A 22571-nucleotide genomic window follows, 5' to 3' on the forward strand; every position below is an offset into this window, starting at 1 on the left:
GGAGAGATGGTGATGATACACGGGGTGTGTGAACTGGAGGAGATGGTGATGATACACGGGGTGTGTGATACTGGAGGAGATGGTGATGATACACGGGGTGTGTGATACTGGAGGAGACGGTGATGATACACGGGGTGTGTGATACTGGAGGAGATGGTGATACACGGGGTGTGTGATACTGGAGGAGATGGTGATGATACACGGGGTGTGTGATACTGGAGGAGATGGTGATACACGGGGTGTGTGATACTGGAGGAGATGGTGATGATACACGGGGTGTGTGATACTGGAGGAGACGGTGATGATACACGGGGTGTGTGATACTGGAGGAGATGGTGATGATACACGGGGTGTGTGATACTGGAGAGATGGTGATGATACACGGGGTGTGTGATACTGGAGGAGACGGTGATGATACACTGGGTGTGTGATACTGGAGGAGACGGTGATGATACACTGGGTGTGTGATACTGGAGGAGATGGTGATGATACACGGGGTGTGTGATACTGGAGGAGATGGGGATGATACACGGGGTGTGTGATACTGGAGGAGACTGTGATGATACACGGGGTGTGTGATACTGGAGGAGACTGATGATACACGGGGTGTGTGATACTGGAGAGATGGTGATGATACACGGGGTGTGTGATACTGGAGAGATGGTGATGATACACGGGGTGTGTGATACTGGAGAGATGGTGATGATACACGGGGTGTGTGATACTGGAGGAGACGGTGATGATACACTGGGTGTGTGATACTGGAGGAGACGGTGATGATACACGGGGTGTGTGATACTGGAGGAGACGGTGATGATACACGGGGTGTGTGATACTGGAGGAGATGGTGATGATACACGCGGGTGTGTGATACTGGAGGAGATGGTGATGATACACTGGGTGTGTGATACTGGAGGAGATGGTGATGATACACGGGGTGTGTGATACTGGAGGAGATGGTGATGATACACGCGGGTGTGTGATACTGGAGGAGATGGTGATGATACACTGGGTGTGTGATACTGGAGGAGATGGTGATGATACACGGGGTGTGTGATACTGGAGGAGATGGTGATGATACACGGGGTGTGTGATACTGGAGGAGATGGTGATGATACACGGGGTGTGTGATACTGGAGAGATGGTGATGATACACGGGGTGTGTGATACTGGAGAGATGGTGATACACTGGGTGTGTGATACTGGAGAGATGGTGATGATACACGGGGTGTGTGATACTGGAGAGATGGTGATGATACACTGGGTGTGTGATACTGGAGGAGATGGTGATGATACACGCGGGTGTGTGATACTGGAGAGATTATGATACACTGGGTGTGTGATACTGGTGAAGATGATGATAAAAGGGGTGTGTGATACTGGAGGAGACGGTGATGATACACGGGGTGTGTGATACTGGAGGAGACGGTGATGATACACGGGGTGTGTGATACTGGAGGAGATGGTGATGATACACGGGGTGTGTGATACTGGTGAAGATGATACACGGGGTGTGTGATACTGGAGGAGATGGTGATGATACGGGGTGTGTGATACTGGTGAAGATGATACACGGGGTGTGTGATACTGGAGGAGATGGTGATGATAAACGGGGTGTGTGATACTGGAGAGATGGTGATGATACACGGGGTGTGTGATACTGGAGGAGATGGTGATGATACACGGGGTGTGTGATACTGGAGAGATGATGATACACTGGGTGTGTGATACTGGAGGAGATGGTGATGATACACGGGGTGTGTGATACTGGAGAGATGATGATACACGGGGTGTGTGATACTGGTGAAGATGATGATACACTGGGTGTGTGATACTGGAGAGATGATGATACACTGGGTGTGTGATACTGGTGAAGATGATGATACACGGGGTGTGTGATACTGGAGAGATGATGATACACTGGGTGTGTGATACTGGTGAAGATGATGATACACGGGGTGTGTGATACTGGAGGAGATGGTGATGATACACGGGGTGTGTGATACTGGAGAGATGGTGATGATACACGGGGTGTGTGATACTGGAAGAGATGATGATACACAGGGTGTGTGATACTGGAGAGATGGTGATGATACACGGGGTGTGGGATACTGGAGGAGATGATGATACACGGGGTCTGTGATACTGGAGGAGATGGTGATACACGGGGTGTGTGATACTGGAGGAGGAGATGATGATACACGGGGTGTGTGATACTGGAGGAGATGGTGATGATACACGGGGTGTGTGATACTGGTGAAGATGATGATACACGGGGTGTGTGATACTGGAGGAGACGGTGATGATACACGGGGTGTGTGATACTGGAGGAGACTTTGATGATACACGGGGTGTGTGATACTGGAGGAGATGGTGATGATACACGGGGTGTGTGATACTGGAGGAGACTTTGATGATACACGGGGGGGGTGATACTGGAGGAGATGGTGATGATACACGGGGTGTGTGATACTGGAGATGGTGATGATACACGGGGTGTGTGATACTGGTGAAGATGATGATACACGGGGTGTGTGATACTGGAGGAGATGGTGATGATACACGGGGTGTGTGATACTGGTGAAGATGATGATACACGGGGTGTGTGATACTGGAGGAGATGGTGATGATACACGGGGTGTGTGATACTGGAGGAGATGGTGATGATACACGGGGTGTGTGATACTGGTGAAGATGATACACGGGGTGTGTGATACTGGAGGAGATGGTGATGATACGGGGTGTGTGATACTGGTGAAGATGATACACGGGGTGTGTGATACTGGAGGAGATGGTGATGATAAACGGGGTGTGTGATACTGGAGAGATGGTGATGATACACGGGGTGTGTGATACTGGAGGAGATGGTGATGATACACGGGGTGTGTGATACTGGAGGAGATGGTGATGATACACGGGGTGTGTGATACTGGAGGAGATGATGATACACGGGGTGTGTGATACTGGAGGAGATGATGATACACGGGGTGTGTGATAATGGAGGAGGAGATGATGATACACGGGGTGTGTGATACTGGAGGAGATGGTGATGATACACGGGGTGTGTGATACTGGAGAGATGGTGATGATACACGGGGTGTGTGATACTGGTGAAGATGATGATACACGGGGTGTGTGATACTGGAGAGATGGTGATGATACACGGGGTGTGTGATACTGGAGGAGATGATGATACACGGGGTGTGTGATACTGGTGAAGATGATGATACACGGGGTGTGTGATACTGGAGAGATGGTGATGATACACGGGGTGTGTGATACTGGAGGAGATGATGATACACAGGGTGTGTGATACTGGAGGAGATGGTGATGATACACGGGGTGTGTGATACTGGAGGAGATGGTGATGATACACGGGGTGTGTGATACTGGAGGAGATGGTGATGATACACTGGGTGTGGGATACTGGAGAGATGGTGATGATACACGGGGTGTGTGATACTGGAGGAGATGGTGATGATACACGGGGTGTGTGATACTGGTGAAGATGATGATACACGGGGTGTGTGATACTGGAGAGATGGTGATGATACACGGGGTGTGTGATACTGGAGAGATGGTGATGATACACGGGGTGTGTGATACTGGAGGAGATGGTGATGATACACGGGGTGTGTGATACTGGAGGAGATGGTGATGATACACGGGGTGTGTGATACTGGAGGAGATGGTGATGATACACGGGGTGTGTGATACTGGAGGAGATGGTGATGATACACGGGGTGTGTGATACTGGTAAAGATGATGATACACGGGGTGTGTGATACTGGAGGAGACGGTGATGATACACGGGGTGTGTGATACTGGAGGAGATGGTGATGATACACGGGGTGTGTGATACTGGAGGAGATGATGATACACGGGGTGTGTGATACTGGAGGAGATGATGATACACGGGGTGTGTGATACTGGAGGAGGAGATGATGATACACGGGGTGTGTGATACTGGAGGAGGAGATGATGATACACGGGGTGTGGGATACTGGAGGAGATGGGGATGATACACGGGGTGTGTGATACTGGAGGAGATGGTGATGATACACGGGGTGTGTGATACTGGAGGAGATGGTGATGATACACGGGGTGTGTGATACTGGAGGAGATGGTGATGATACACGGGGTGTGTGATACTGGTAAAGATGATGATACACGGGGTGTGTGATACTGGAGGAGACGGTGATGATACACGGGGTGTGTGATACTGGAGGAGACGGTGATGATACACGGGGTGTGTGATACTGGAGGAGATGGTGATGATACACGGGGTGTGTGATACTGGAGGAGATGGTGATGATACACGGGGTGTGTGATACTGGAGGAGATGGTGATGATACACGGGGTGTGTGATACTGGAGGAGATGGTGATTATACACGGGGTGTGTGATACTGGTGAAGATGATGATACACGGGGTGTGTGATACTGGAGGAGATGGTGATGATACACGGGGTGTGTGATACTGGAGGAGATGGTGATGATACACGGGGTGTGTGATACTGGAGGAGATGATGATACACGGGGTGTGTGATACTGGAGGAGATGATGATACACGGGGTGTGTGATACTGGAGGAGGAGATGATGATACACGGGGTGTGTGATACTGGAGGAGATGGTGATGATACACGGGGTGTGTGATACTGGAGGAGATGGTGATGATACACGGGGTGTGTGATACTGGAGGAGACGGTGATGATACAAGGGGTGTGTGATACTGGAGGAGATGATGATACACGGGGTGTGTGATACTGGAGGAGACGGTGATGATACACGGGGTGTGTGATACTGGAGGAGATGGTGATGATACACGGGGTGTGTGATACTGGTGAAGATGATGATACACGGGGTGTGTGATACTGGAGAGATGGTGATGATACACGGGGTGTGTGATACTGGAGAGATGGTGATGATACACGGGGTGTGTGATACTGGTGAAGATGATGATACACGGGGTGTGTGATACTGGAGAGATGGTGATGATACACGGGGTGTGTGATACTGGAGGAGATGATGATACACGGGGTGTGTGATACTGGTGAAGATGATGATACACGGGGTGTGTGATACTGGAGAGATGGTGATGATACACGGGGTGTGTGATACTGGAGGAGATGATGATACACAGGGTGTGTGATACTGGAGGAGATGGTGATGATACACGGGGTGTGTGATACTGGAGGAGATGGTGATGATACACGGGGTGTGTGATACTGGAGGAGATGGTGATGATACACTGGGTGTGGGATACTGGAGAGATGGTGATGATACACGGGGTGTGTGATACTGGAGGAGATGGTGATGATACACGGGGTGTGTGATACTGGTGAAGATGATGATACACGGGGTGTGTGATACTGGAGAGATGGTGATGATACACGGGGTGTGTGATACTGGAGAGATGGTGATGATACACGGGGTGTGTGATACTGGAGGAGATGGTGATGATACACGGGGTGTGTGATACTGGAGGAGATGGTGATGATACACGGGGTGTGTGATACTGGAGGAGATGGTGATGATACACGGGGTGTGTGATACTGGTGAAGATGATGATACACGGGGTGTGTGATACTGGAGGAGATGGTGATGATACACGGGGTGTGTGATACTGGAGGAGATGATGATACACGGGGTGTGTGATACTGGAGGAGATGATGATACACGGGGTGTGTGATACTGGAGGAGGAGATGATGATACACGGGGTGTGTGATACTGGAGGAGATGGTGATGATACACGGGGTGTGTGATACTGGAGGAGATGATGATACACGGGGTGTGTGATACTGGAGGAGATGATGATACACGGGGTGTGTGATACTGGAGGAGGAGATGATGATACACGGGGTGTGTGATACTGGAGGAGATGGTGATGATACACGGGGTGTGTGATACTGGAGGAGATGGTGATGATACACGGGGTGTGTGATACTGGAGGAGACGGTGATGATACAAGGGGTGTGTGATACTGGAGGAGATGATGATACACGGGGTGTGTGATACTGGAGGAGACGGTGATGATACACGGGGTGTGTGATACTGGAGGAGACGGTGATGATACACGGGGTGTGTGATACTGGAGGAGATGGTGATGATACACGGGGTGTGTGATACTGGTGAAGATGATGATACACGGGGTGTGTGATACTGGAGGAGACGGTGATGATACACTGGGTGTGTGATACTGGAGGAGACGGTGATGATACACGGGGTGTGTGATACTGGAGGAGACGGTGATGATACACTGGGTGTGTGATACTGGAGGAGACGGTGATGATACACGGGGTGTGTGATACTGGAGGAGACGGTGATGATACACTGGGTGTGTGATACTGGAGGAGACGGTGATGATACACGCGGGTGTGTGATACTGGAGGAGATGGTGATGATACACTGGGTGTGTGATACTGGAGGAGATGGTGATGATACACTGGGTGTGTGATACTGGAGGAGATGGTGATGATACACGGGGTGTGTGATACTGGAGGAGATGGTGATGATACACGGGGTGTGTGATACTGGAGAGATGGTGATGATACACGGGGTGTGTGATACTGGAGAGATGGTGATACACTGGGTGTGTGATACTGGAGAGATGGTGATGATACACGGGGTGTGTGATACTGGAGAGATGGTGATGATACACTGGGTGTGTGATACTGGAGGAGATGGTGATGATACACGCGGGTGTGTGATACTGGAGAGATTATGATACACTGGGTGTGTGATACTGGTGAAGATGATGATAAAAGGGGTGTGTGATACTGGAGGAGACGGTGATGATACACGGGGTGTGTGATACTGGAGGAGACGGTGATGATACACGGGGTGTGTGATACTGGAGGAGATGGTGATGATACACGGGGTGTGTGATACTGGTGAAGATGATACACGGGGTGTGTGATACTGGAGGAGATGGTGATGATACGGGGTGTGTGATACTGGTGAAGATGATACACGGGGTGTGTGATACTGGAGGAGATGGTGATGATAAACGGGGTGTGTGATACTGGAGAGATGGTGATGATACACGGGGTGTGTGATACTGGAGGAGATGGTGATGATACACGGGGTGTGTGATACTGGAGAGATGATGATACACTGGGTGTGTGATACTGGAGGAGATGGTGATGATACACGGGGTGTGTGATACTGGAGAGATGATGATACACGGGGTGTGTGATACTGGTGAAGATGATGATACACTGGGTGTGTGATACTGGAGAGATGATGATACACTGGGTGTGTGATACTGGAGAGATGATGATACACGGGGTGTGTGATACTGGTGAAGATGATGATACACTGGGTGTGTGATACTGGAGAGATGATGATACACTGGGTGTGTGATACTGGTGAAGATGATGATACACGGGGTGTGTGATACTGGAGGAGATGGTGATGATACACGGGGTGTGTGATACTGGAGAGATGGTGATGATACACGGGGTGTGTGATACTGGAAGAGATGATGATACACAGGGTGTGTGATACTGGAGAGATGGTGATGATACACGGGGTGTGGGATACTGGAGGAGATGATGATACACGGGGTCTGTGATACTGGAGAGATGGTGATGATACACGGGGTGTGTGATACTGGAGGAGATGGTGATACACGGGGTGTGTGATACTGGAGGAGGAGATGATGATACACGGGGTGTGTGATACTGGAGGAGATGGTGATGATACACGGGGTGTGTGATACTGGTGAAGATGATGATACACGGGGTGTGTGATACTGGAGGAGACGGTGATGATACACGGGGTGTGTGATACTGGAGGAGACTTTGATGATACACGGGGTGTGTGATACTGGAGGAGATGGTGATGATACACGGGGTGTGTGATACTGGAGGAGACTTTGATGATACACGGGGGGGGTGATACTGGAGGAGATGGTGATGATACACGGGGTGTGTGATACTGGAGATGGTGATGATACACGGGGTGTGTGATACTGGTGAAGATGATGATACACGGGGTGTGTGATACTGGAGGAGATGGTGATGATACACGGGGTGTGTGATACTGGTGAAGATGATGATACACGGGGTGTGTGATACTGGAGGAGATGGTGATGATACACGGGGTGTGTGATACTGGAGGAGACGGTGATGATACACGGGGTGTGTGATACTGGAGGAGACGGTGATGATACACGGGGTGTGTGATACTGGAGGAGATGGTGATGATACACGGGGTGTGTGATACTGGTGAAGATGATGATACACGGGGTGTGTGATACTGGAGGAGATGGTGATGGTACACGGGGTGTGTGATACTGGTGAAGATGATGATACACGGGGTGTGTGATACTGGAGGAGATGGTGATGATACACTGGGTGTGTGATACTGGAGGAGACGGTGATGATACACGGGGTGTGGGATACTGGAGGAGATGGGGATGATACACGGGGTGTGTGATACTGGAGGAGATGGTGATGATACACGGGGTGTGTGATACTGGAGGAGATGGTGATGATACACGGGGTGTGTGATACTGGAGGAGATGGTGATGATACACGGGGTGTGTGATACTGGTAAAGATGATGATACACGGGGTGTGTGATACTGGAGGAGACGGTGATGATACACGGGGTGTGTGATACTGGAGGAGACGGTGATGATACACGGGGTGTGTGATACTGGAGGAGATGGTGATGATACACGGGGTGTGTGATACTGGAGGAGATGGTGATGATACACGGGGTGTGTGATACTGGAGGAGATGGTGATGATACACGGGGTGTGTGATACTGGTGAAGATGATGATACACGGGGTGTGTGATACTGGAGGAGATGGTGATGATACACGGGGTGTGTGATACTGGAGGAGATGGTGATGATACACGGGGTGTGTGATACTGGAGGAGATGGTGATGATACACGGGGTGTGTGATACTGGAGGAGATGATGATACACGGGGTGTGTGATACTGGAGGAGATGATGATACACGGGGTGTGTGATACTGGAGGAGGAGATGATGATACACGGGGTGTGTGATACTGGAGGAGATGGTGATGATACACGGGGTGTGTGATACTGGAGGAGATGGTGATGATACACGGGGTGTGTGATACTGGAGGAGACGGTGATGATACAAGTGGTGTGTGATACTGGAGGAGATGATGATACACGGGGTGTGTGATACTGGAGGAGACGGTGATGATACACGGGGTGTGTGATACTGGAGGAGATGGTGATGATACACGGGGTGTGTGATACTGGTGAAGATGATGATACACGGGGTGTGTGATACTGGAGAGATGGTGATGATACACGGGGTGTGTGATACTGGTGAAGATGATGATACACGGGGTGTGTGATACTGGAGAGATGGTGATGATACACGGGGTGTGTGATACTGGAGGAGATGGTGATGATACACGGGGTGTGTGATACTGGTGAAGATGATGATACACGGGGTGTGTGATACTGGAGAGATGGTGATGATACACGGGGTGTGTGATACTGGTGAAGATGATGATACACGGGGTGTGTGATACTGGAGAGATGGTGATGATACACGGGGTGTGTGATACTGGAGGAGATGATGATACACGGGGTGTGTGATACTGGTGAAGATGATGATACACGGGGTGTGTGATACTGGAGAGATGGTGATGATACACGGGGTGTGTGATACTGGAGGAGATGATGATACACAGGGTGTGTGATACTGGAGGAGATGGTGATGATACACGGGGTGTGTGATACTGGAGGAGATGGTGATGATACACGGGGTGTGTGATACTGGAGGAGATGGTGATGATACACTGGGTGTGGGATACTGGAGAGATGGTGATGATACACGGGGTGTGTGATACTGGAGGAGATGGTGATGATACACGGGGTGTGTGATACTGGTGAAGATGATGATACACGGGGTGTGTGATACTGGAGAGATGGTGATGATACACGGGGTGTGTGATACTGGAGAGATGGTGATGATACACGGGGTGTGTGATACTGGAGGAGATGGTGATGATACACGGGGTGTGTGATACTGGAGGAGATGGTGATGATACACGGGGTGTGTGATACTGGAGGAGATGGTGATGATACACGGGGTGTGTGATACTGGTGAAGATGATGATACACGGGGTGTGTGATACTGGAGGAGATGGTGATGATACACGGGGTGTGTGATACTGGAGGAGATGATGATACACGGGGTGTGTGATACTGGAGGAGATGATGATACACGGGGTGTGTGATACTGGAGGAGGAGATGATGATACACGGGGTGTGTGATACTGGAGGAGATGGTGATGATACACGGGGTGTGTGATACTGGAGGAGATGATGATACACGGGGTGTGTGATACTGGAGGAGATGATGATACACGGGGTGTGTGATACTGGAGGAGGAGATGATGATACACGGGGTGTGTGATACTGGAGGAGATGGTGATGATACACGGGGTGTGTGATACTGGAGGAGATGGTGATGATACACGGGGTGTGTGATACTGGAGGAGACGGTGATGATACAAGGGGTGTGTGATACTGGAGGAGATGATGATACACGGGGTGTGTGATACTGGAGGAGACGGTGATGATACACGGGGTGTGTGATACTGGAGGAGACGGTGATGATACACGGGGTGTGTGATACTGGAGGAGATGGTGATGATACACGGGGTGTGTGATACTGGTGAAGATGATGATACACGGGGTGTGTGATACTGGAGAGATGGTGATGATACACGGGGTGTGTGATACTGGAGAGATGGTGATGATACACGGGGTGTGTGATACTGGAGGAGATGATGATACACGGGGTGTGTGATACTGGTGAAGATGATGATACACGGGGTGTGTGATACTGGAGAGATGGTGATGATACACGGGGTGTGTGATACTGGAGGAGATGATGATACACGGGGTGTGTGATACTGGAGGAGATGATGATACACAGGGTGTGTGATACTGGAGGAGATGGTGATGATACACGGGGTGTGTGATACTGGAGGAGATGGTGATGATACACTGGGTGTGGGATACTGGAGAGATGGTGATGATACACGGGGTGTGTGATACTGGAGTAGATGATGATACACGGGGTGTGTGATACTGGAGGAGACGGTGATGATACACGGGGTGTGTGATACTGGAGGAGATGATGATACACGGGGTGTGTGATACTGGAGGAGACGGTGATGATACACGGGGTGTGTGATACTGGAGGAGACGGTGATGATACACGGGGTGTGTGATACTGGAGGAGACGGTGATGATACACGGGGTGTGTGATACTGGAGGAGACGGTGATGATACACTGGGTGTGTGATACTGGAGGAGATGGTGATGATACACTGGGTGTGTGATACTGGAGGAGACGGTGATGATACACGGGGTGTGTGATACTGGAGGAGATGATGATACACGGGGTGTGTGATACTGGAGGAGATGATGATACACGGGGTGTGTGATACTGGAGGAGACGGTGATGATACACGGGGTGTGTGATACTGGAGGAGATGGTGATGATACACGCGGGTGTGTGATACTGGAGGAGACGGTGATGATACACGCGGGTGTGTGATACTGGAGGAGACGGTGATGATACACGCGGGTGTGTGATACTGGAGGAGACGGTGATGATACACTGGGTGTGTGATACTGGAGGAGACGGTGATGATACACTGGGTGTGTGATACTGGAGGAGATGGTGATGATACACGGGGTGTGTGATACTGGAGAGATGGTGATGATACACGGGGTGTGTGATACTGGAGGAGACGGTGATGATACACTGGTTGTGTGATACTGGAGGAGATGGTGATGATACACGGGGTGTGTGATACTGGAGAGATGGTGATGATACACGGGGTGTGTGATACTGGAGGAGATGGTGATGATACACGGGGTGTGTGATACTGGAGAGATGGTGATGATACACGGGGTGTGTGATACTGGAGGAGATGGTGATGATACACGGGGTGTGTGATACTGGAGAGATGGTGATGATACACGGGGTGTGTGAACTGGAGGAGATGGTGATGATACACGGGGTGTGTGATACTGGAGGAGATGGTGATGATACACGGGGTGTGTGATACTGGAGGAGACGGTGATGATACACGGGGTGTGTGATACTGGAGGAGATGGTGATACACGGGGTGTGTGATACTGGAGGAGATGGTGATGATACACGGGGTGTGTGATACTGGAGGAGACGGTGATGATACACGGGGTGTGTGATACTGGAGGAGATGGTGATGATACACGGGGTGTGTGATACTGGAGAGATGGTGATGATACACGGGGTGTGTGATACTGGAGAGATGGTGATGATACACGGGGTGTGTGATACTGGAGGAGATGGTGATGATACACGGGGTGTGTGATACTGGAGAGATGGTGATGATACACGGGGTGTGTGATACTGGAGGAGATGGTGATGATACACGGGGTGTGTGATACTGGAGAGATGGTGATGATACACGGGGTGTGTGATACTGGAGAGATGGTGATGATACACGGGGTGTGTGATACTGGAGGAGACGGTGATGATACACTGGGTGTGTGATACTGGAGGAGATGGTGATGATACACGGGGTGTGTGATACTGGAGGAGATGGGGATGATACACGGGGTGTGTGATACTGGAGGAGATGGGGATGATACACGGGGTGTGTGATACTGGAGAGATGGTGATGATACACGGGGTGTGTGATACTGGAGAGATGGTGATGATACACGGGGTGTGTGATACTGGAGGAGACGGTGATGATACACTGGGTGTGTGATACTGGAGGAGATGGTGATGATACACGGGGTGTGTGATACTGGAGGAGATGGGGATGATACACGGGGTGTGTGATACTGGAGGAGACGGTGATGATACACGGGGTGTGTGATACTGGAGGAGACGGTGATGATACACGGGGTGTGTGATACTGGAGGAGACGGTGATGATACACGGGGTGTGTGATACTGGAGGAGACTGATGATACACGGGGTGTGTGATACTGGAGAGATGGTGATGATACACGGGGTGTGTGATACTGGAGAGATGGTGATGATACACGGGGTGTGTGATACTGGAGGAGACGGTGATGATACACGGGGTGTGTGATACTGGAGGAGATGGTGATACACGGGGTGTGTGATTCTGGAGGAGACGGTGATGATACACTGGGTGTGTGATACTGGAGGAGACGGTGATGATACACGGGGTGTGTGATACTGGAGGAGATGGTGATGATACACGGGGTGTGTGATACTGGAGCTAATATGGGGTGTGATGCTGTTGTGTCGGGGACATGTTGTAGTTAGTGTTGGTTATGACATGACAGGTGATGTGGAGGGAGAGGGGTGTGTGATACTGGTGAAGATGATACACGGGGTGTGTGATACTGGAGGAGACGGTGATACACGGGGTGTGTGATACTGGAGGAGAGGGTGATGATACACGGGGTGTGTGATACTGGAGGAGACGGTGATGATACACGGGGTGTGTGATACTGGTGAAGATGATACACGGGGTGTGTGATACTGGAGGAGAGGGTGATGATACACGGGGTGTGTGATACTGGAGGAGACGGTGATGATACACGGGGTGTGTGATACTGGAGGAGATGGTGATGATACACGGGGTGTGTGATACTGGTGAAGATGATACATGGGGTGTGTGATACTGGAGGAGATGGTGATGATACGGGGTGTGTGATACTGGTGAAGATGATACACGGGGTGTGTGATACTGGAGGAGATGGTGATGATACACGGGGTGTGTGATACTGGAGGAGATGGTGATGATACACTGGGTGTGTGATACTGGAGGAGATGGTGATGATACACGGGGTGTGTGATACTGGAGAGATGATGATACACGGGGTGTGTGATACTGGTGAAGATGATGATACACTGGGTGTGTGATACTGGAGAGATGAGGATACACTGGGTGTGTGATACTGGTGAAGATGATGATACACGGGGTGTGTGATACTGGAGGAGATGGTGATGATACACGGGGTGTGTGATACTGGAGAGATGGTGATGATACACGGGGTGTGTGATACTGGAGGAGATGATGATACACGGGGTGTGTGATACTGGAGGAGATGATGATACACAGGGTGTGTGATACTGGAGAGATGGTGATGATACACGGGGTGTGGGATACTGGAGGAGATGATACACGGGGTGTGTGATACTGGAGAGATGGTGATGATACATGGGGTGTGTGATACTGGTGAAGATGATGATACACGGGGTGTGTGATACTGGAGGAGATGGTGATACTCGGGGTGTGTGATACTGGAGGAGGAGATGATGATACACGGGGTGTGTGATACTGGAGGAGATGGTGATGATACACGGGGTGTGTGATACTGGTGAAGATGATGATACACGGGGTGTTTGATACTGGAGGAGATGGTGATGATACACGGGGTGTGTGATACTGGAGGAGACGGTGATGATACACGGGGTGTGTGATACTGGAGGAGACGGTGATGATACACGGGGTGTGTGATACTGGAGGAGATGGTGATGATACACGGGGTGTGTGATATTGGTGAAGATGATGATACACGGGGTGTGTGATACTGGAAGAGATGGTGATGATACACGGGGTGTGTGATACTGGAGGAGACTTTGATGATACACGGGGGGGGGGTGATACTGGAGGAGATGGTGATGATACACGGGGTGTGTGATACTGGAGATGGTGATGATACACGGGGTGTGTGATACTGGTGAAGATGATGATACACGGGGTGTGTGATACTGGAGGAGATGGTGATGATACACGGGGTGTGTGATACTGGTGAAGATGATGATACACGGGGTGTGTGATACTGGAGGAGATGGTGATGATACACGGGGTGTGTGATACTGGAGGAGACGGTGATGATACACGGGGTGTGTGATACTGGAGGAGACGGTGATGATACACGGGGTGTGTGATACTGGAGGAGATGGTGATGATACACGGGGTGTGTGATATTGGTGAAGATGATGATACATGGGGTGTGTGATACTGGAAGAGATGGTGATGGTACACGGGGTGTGTGATACTGGTGAAGATGATGATACACGGGGTGTGTGATACTGGAGGAGATGGTGATGATACACTGGGTGTGTGATACTGGAGGAGACGGTGATGATACACGGGGTGTGTGATACTGGAGGAGACTTTTATGATACACGGGGGGGTGATACTGGAGGAGATGGTGATGATACACGGGGTGTGCGATACTGGAGATGGTGATGATACACGGGGTGTGTGATACTGGAGTAGATGGTGATGATACACGGGGTGTGTGATACTGGAGGAGACGGTGATGATACACGGGGTGTGTGATACTGGAGGAGACGGTGATGATACACGGGTGTGTGATACTGGAGGAGACGGTGATGATACACGGGGTGTGTGATACTGGAGGAGACGGTGATGATACACGGGGTGTGTGATACTGGAGGAGACGGTGATGATGCACGGGGTGTGTGATACTGGTGAAGATGATACACGGGGTGTGTGATACTGGTGAAGATGATGATACACGGGGTGCGTGATACTGGAGGAGATGGTGATGATACACGGGGTGTGTGATACTGGAGGAGATGGTGATGATACACGGGGTGTGTGATACTGGAGGAGATGGTGATGATACACGGGGTGTGTGATACTGGAGGAGATGGTGATGATACACGGGGTGTGTGATACTGGTGAAGATGATACACGGGGTGTGTGATACTGGAGGAGACGGTGATGATACACGGGGTGTGTGATACTGGAGGAGACGGTGATGATACACGGGGTGTGTGATACTGGAGGAGATGGTGATGATACACGGGGTGTGTGATACTGGTGAAGATGATACACGGGGTGTGTGATACTGGAGGAGATGGTGATGATACACGGGGTGTGTGATACTGGTGAAGATGATACACGGGGTGTGTGATACTGGAGGAGATGGTGATGATACACGGGGTGTGTGATACTGGAGGAGATGGTGATGATACACGGGGTGTGTGATACTGGTGAAGATGATACACGGGGTGTGTGATACTGGAGGAGACGGTGATGATACACGGGGTGTGTGATACTGGAGGAGATGGTGATGATACACTGGGTGTGTGATACTGGAGGAGATGGTGATGATACACTGGGTGTGTGATACTGGAGGAGATGGTGATGATACACGGGGTGTGTGATACTGGAGGAGATGGTGATGATACACGGGGTGTGTGATACTGGAGGAGATGGTGATGATACACGGGGTGTGTGATACTGGAGGAGATGGTGATGATACACGGGGTGTGTGATACTGGAGGAGACGGTGATGATACACGGGGTGTGTGATACTGGAGGAGATGGTGATGATACACGGGGTGTGTGATACTGGTGAAGATGATACACGGGGTGTGTGATACTGGAGGAGATGGTGATGATACACGGGGTGTGTGATACTGGTGAAGATGATACACGGGGTGTGTGATACTGGAGGAGACGGTGATGATACACGGGGTGTGTGATACTGGAGGAGACGGTGATGATACACGGGGTGTGTGATACTGGAGGAGATGGTGATGATACACGGGGTGTGTGATATTGGTGAAGATGATGATACACGGGGTGTGTGATACTGGAAGAGATGGTGATGATACACGGGGTGTGTGATACTGGAGGAGATGGTGATGATACACGGGGTGTGTGATACTGGAGGAGACTTTGATGATACACGGGGGGGGGGTGATACTGGAGGAGATGGTGATGATACACGGGGTGTGTGATACTGGAGATGGTGATGATACACGGGGTGTGTGATACTGGTGAAGATGATGATACACGGGGTGTGTGATACTGGAGGAGATGGTGATGATACACGGGGTGTGTGATACTGGTGAAGATGATGATACACGGGGTGTGTGATACTGGAGGAGATGGTGATGATACACGGGGTGTGTGATACTGGAGGAGACGGTGATGATACACGGGGTGTGTGATACTGGAGGAGACGGTGATGATACACGGGGTGTGTGATACTGGAGGAGATGGTGATGATACACGGGGTGTGTGATATTGGTGAAGATGATGATACACGGGGTGTGTGATACTGGAAGAGATGGTGATGGTACACGGGGTGTGTGATACTGGTGAAGATGATGATACACGGGGTGTGTGATACTGGAGGAGATGGTGATGATACACTGGGTGTGTGATACTGGAGGAGACGGTGATGATACACGGGGTGTGTGATACTGGAGGAGACTTTTATGATACACGGGGGGGTGATACTGGAGGAGATGGTGATGATACACGGGGTGTGCGATACTGGAGATGGTGATGATACACGGGGTGTGTGATACTGGTGAAGATGATGATACACGGGGTGTGTGATACTGGAGGAGATGGTGATGATACACGGGGTGTGTGATACTGGAGGAGACGGTGATGATACACGGGGTGTGTGATACTGGAGGAGACGGTGATGATACACGGGTGTGTGATACTGGAGGAGACGGTGATGATACACGGGGTGTGTGATACTGGAGGAGACGGTGATGATACACGGGGTGTGTGATACTGGAGGAGACGGTGATGATGCACGGGGTGTGTGATACTGGTGAAGATGATACACGGGGTGTGTGATACTGGTGAAGATGATACACGGGGTGTGTGATACTGGAGGAGATTGTGATGATACACGGGGTGTGTGATACTGGAGGAGATGGTGATGATACACGGGGTGTGTGATACTGGTGAAGATGATACACGGGGTGTGTGATACTGGAGGAGACGGTGATGATACACGGGGTGTGTGATACTGGAGGAGACGGTGATGATACACGGGGTGTGTGATACTGGAGGAGATGGTGATGATACACGGGGTGTGTGATACTGGTGAAGATGATACACGGGGTGTGTGATACTGGAGGAGATGGTGATGATACACGGGGTGTGTGATACTGGAGGAGATGGTGATGATACACGGGGTGTGTGATACTGGTGAAGATGATACACGGGGTGTGTGATACTGGAGGAGATGGTGATGATACACGGGGTGTGTGATACTGGAGGAGATGGTGATGATACACGGGGTGTGTGATACTGGTGAAGATGATACACGGGGTGTGTGATACTGGAGGAGACGGTGATGATACACGGGGTGTGTGATACTGGAGGAGATGGTGATGATACACTGGGTGTGTGATACTGGAGGAGATGGTGATGATACACTGGGTGTGTGATACTGGAGGAGATGGTGATGATACACGGGGTGTGTGATACTGGAGGAGATGGTGATGATACACGGGGTGTGTGATACTGGAGGAGATGGTGATGATACACGGGGTGTGTGATACTGGAGGAGATGGTGATGATACACGGGGTGTGTGATACTGGAGGAGACGGTGATGATACACGGGGTGTGTGATACTGGAGGAGATGGTGATGATACACGGGGTGTGTGATACTGGTGAAGATGATACACGGGGTGTGTGATACTGGAGGAGATGGTGATGATACACGGGGTGTGTGATACTGGTGAAGATGATACACGGGGTGTGTGATACTGGAGGAGACGGTGATGATACACGGGGTGTGTGATACTGGAGGAGACGGTGATGATACACGGGGTGTGTGATACTGGAGGAGACGGTGATGATACACGGGGTGTGTGATACTGGAGGAGATGGTGATGATACACGGGGTGTGTGATACTGGTGAAGATGATACACGGGGTGTGTGATACTGGAGGAGATGGTGATGATACACGGGGTGTGTGATACTGGAGGAGATGGTGATGATACACGGGGTGTGTGATACTGGTGAAGATGATACACGGGGTGTGTGATACTGGAGGAGACGGTGATGATACACGGGGTGTGTGATACTGGAGGAGATGGTGATGATACACGGGGTGTGTGATACTGGTGAAGATGATACACGGGGTGTGTGATACTGGAGGAGACGGTGATGATACACGGGGTGTGTGATACTGGAGGAGATGGTGATGATACACGGGGTGTGTGATACTGGTGAAGATGATACACGGGGTGTGTGATACTGGAGGAGATGGTGATGATACACGGGGTGTGTGATACTGGAGGAGATGGTGATGATACACGGGGTGTGTGATACTGGAGGAGATGGTGATGATACACGGGGTGTGTGATACTGGAGGAGATGGTGATGATACACGGGGTGTGTGATACTGGAGGAGATGGTGATGATACACTGGGTGTGTGATACTGGAGGAGATGGTGATGATACACGGGGTGTGTGATACTGGAGGAGATGGTGATGATACACGGGGTGTGTGATACTGGAGGAGACGGTGATGATACACGGGGTGTGTGATACTGGAGGAGATGGTGATGATACACGGGGTGTGTGATACTGGAGGAGATGGTGATGATACACGGGGTGTGTGATACTGGTGAAGATGATACACGGGGTGTGTGATACTGGAGGAGATGGTGATGATACACGGGGTGTGTGATACTGGAGGAGATGGTGATGATACATGGGGTGTGTGATACTGGAGGAGATGGTGATGATACACGGGGTGTGTGATACTGGAGGAGATGGTGATGATACATGGGGTGTGTGATACTGGAGGAGATGGTGATGATACATGGGGTGTGTGATACTGGAGGAGATGGTGATGATACACGGGGTGTGTGATACTGGAGGAGATGGTGATGATACACGGGGTGTGTGATACTGGAGGAGATGGTGATGATACACGGGGGGTGTGATACTGGAGGAGATGGTGATGATACACGGGGTGTGTGATACTGGAGGAGATGGTGATGATACATGGGGTGTGTGATACTGGAGGAGATGGTGATGATACATGGGGTGTGTGATACTGGAGGAGATGGTGATGATACACGGGGTGTGTGATACTGGAGGAGATGGTGATGATACACGGGGTGTGTGATACTGGAGGAGATGGTGATGATACACGGGGGGTGTGATATTGGAGCTAATATGGGGTGTGATGCTGTTGTGTCGGGGACATGTTGTACTTAGTGTTGGTTATGACATGACAGGTGATGTGGAGGGAGAGGGGTGAAGCTTTCTTTTTCCTGTAGGTACATGAGGTGTCCTCTAGGTAGCGCTCTACTCCTTCTTGTGGTTGGTAAATGTGCCTTTCTTGGGCTGTCACCTGCTCAGTATGTCTTCTTGTCTTCCGCAGGGACCCGCGTACTCTCACCTCTCGGAGTTTGCCCCTCCGCCCACCCCTATGGTCGATCACCTGGTGGCATCTAATCCATTCGAAGATGACTTTGGAGCATCGAAGGTCACCGCTGCCCCCTCTCCCTTCATGAACAACCCGGTTCCGTTTGGAAACTTCCGCATGCAGGGGGGCATGCCACACCAAGTACCACCTGGTTATCCTGGGGGGCCGCAGCCTATGAGACGACAGCCCCCACCCTTTCCTCCCAATCAGATGGGCCCTGGATTTGGGATGCCACAGAATCCTAATTACGTGCAACCGGGAAACATGAACTTCAACAATCAGCCTTTCAATCAGGGCATGGGACAGAGCTTCAGCCCCCCGGCCGGGCAGATGATGCAGGGGCCGGTAGGAGGGTTTGGCCCTATGATGTCGCCCACAATGGGACAGCCACCGCGAGGGGACATGGGCCCCGGCCCTGTACTAAACTCCCCTGGTGGCCCTCCGTTCTCTCAGCGCTTTGGTTCTCCTGGACACCCATTTGGCCAAGCCGCCATGCAGAGACCCAGCCTTCCTCCTAACAGCAGCCCCTTCGCTGGGGCCGATCAGACCTTCCCGCCAGGCGTGGAGGAGCACAGCAAAAACTTAAACCCCCCGAGCAGCAGCTTCAGCCAGGAGCAGCACGTCGGCTCGCCGTCTGCCATTAATGGCAACCAGCAAAACTTCACCCCAAACAGCGCCCCCCGGGGGAACAGCAGCACGCCTGAGGTCAACAACATCCCCCTGCCAAGCAAACCCACCGGCAACTCTGGCCATCAGCCACCCCCCGGCCTGGTGTATCCGTGCGGAGCCTGCCGGAACGAGGTGAATGATGATCAGGATGCCATCTTGTGCGAGGCGTCCTGTCAGAAGTGGTTCCACCGGGAGTGCACGGGGATGACCGAAAGCGCCTACAGTCTGCTGACCCGTGAGTCCTCCGCCGTCTGGGCCTGCGACTATTGTCTGAAAACCAAGGACATCCAGTCTGTGTACATACGAGAACCTATGGGCCAGCTGGTGGCCGCCAATGATGGCTGACAGCCCCCGCTACTGACTCATGGACCCCCATTCTCTGGGAGGAGATACAATCATGTGGTTTCACTCTGTACAGGTCGATGCGAGGCGCTCCGATTGTGTGCGCCGCCATGACCCCGAAAGTGCTGATCAGGGGGCAAAGTGTGCAGCGACATGAGCCGTGTGGGGCTGCACTGATGGCAGGGCACCCTCAGAGCAGCACTTGTGGGGGCGTCTGTGTCGCTCCGTAGTACAGACGTGCCGTTGTCATAGCTTTGTGTAGCCTCCAGGGCGGCGCTTTGTGAATCTCCCCTGTGCATGGGCTGCTCTGTTTTCTGTCATTCTACCTCATTGTAATAAGATACTACAGAAGACGCGCCAGATCTGCGCCAAGCGGACGCTTCTGTACTGGGCTGGCGCCGCCGCGCTGCCGTCATATCATATGCACTTAATAAATCCAGTCCCTACGGTTTCCTCGCATTTATCAGCCGGCGTCACATCTCTGCCATTCCTACTTCAGGAGCAGGTCCTTAAAGGGATTCTTCACTTTGCTGCTCATTGTCAGGATTTACGCAGGTGAGGGAGATCTTAGTGCACCATTGTGGCCTTCTGCAGCTGTATTTCCATATCTAATATGCAGGGCAAGATGTCATAGGGACAGCAGCATCTTCCAGCACTGCCTGCTCCGCAACCATGGAGAGGTCTTTGGCTGCAGATTTACTATAGAGAAGACTATATGAGACGACAACATGGGAGGGATTAGGTCTTGCATGCTGGGAGTTGTAGTTTTCAGAAAGCTGGAGAGTCGTTGGTTGGAGAGCGCTGCATTGGCCGTGCACAGTGCTCACCGGCTCATATTGTTTTATGCAGAGCTTTGAGTATGAGGTTGTGGGTCATTAGTTGTGGTCTTAGGACCGGGAGTCAGGTGTACTGGACATTTGGGGGCAGACATCCCCCTATAAAGCAGCGGCCATTTTGATATTGAGAGTGCCATATACATCACAGAGGAGACACTGAGACTGCCGTATATACATTACATAGGAGACACTGAGACTGCCGTATATACATTACATAGGAGACACTGAGACTGCCGTATATACATTACATAGAAGACACTGAGACTGCCATGTACATCAGAGGAGACACTGCTGTATACATACGTCACAGAGGAGACACGGAGACTGCTGTATATATACATCACAGAGGAGACACGGAGACTGCTGTATATACATTACATAGCAGACATCTAGACTGCTGTATATACATCACATAGGAGACATCTAGACTGCCGTATATACATTACATAGGAGACACTGAGACTGCCGTATATACATTACATAGGAGACACTGAGACT

At 51.1% G+C, this 22571-nt stretch overlaps 1 protein-coding gene across 1 annotated transcript in view; it reads left to right on the top strand.

Moving 5' to 3' along the window:
• Positions 1-21685, top strand: part of PYGO2 (pygopus family PHD finger 2) — a 44103-nt gene extending 22418 nt beyond the window's left edge. Inside the window, exon 3 of the mRNA XM_073637311.1 lies at positions 20182-21685. Within this exon, the coding sequence (XP_073493412.1) occupies positions 20182-21240 (1059 nt within the window). The 3' untranslated portion in view covers positions 21241-21685. The remainder of the gene's footprint in view (positions 1-20181) is intronic.
• The last annotated feature ends 886 nt before the right edge of the window (positions 21686-22571 follow it).

Source organism: Phyllobates terribilis, unplaced genomic scaffold (assembly GCF_046119375.1).
Source record: "Phyllobates terribilis strain yellow unplaced genomic scaffold, ASM4611937v1 Scaffold_6__1_contigs__length_29720123, whole genome shotgun sequence".
NCBI classification, from domain to species: domain Eukaryota; kingdom Metazoa; phylum Chordata; class Amphibia; order Anura; family Dendrobatidae; genus Phyllobates; species Phyllobates terribilis.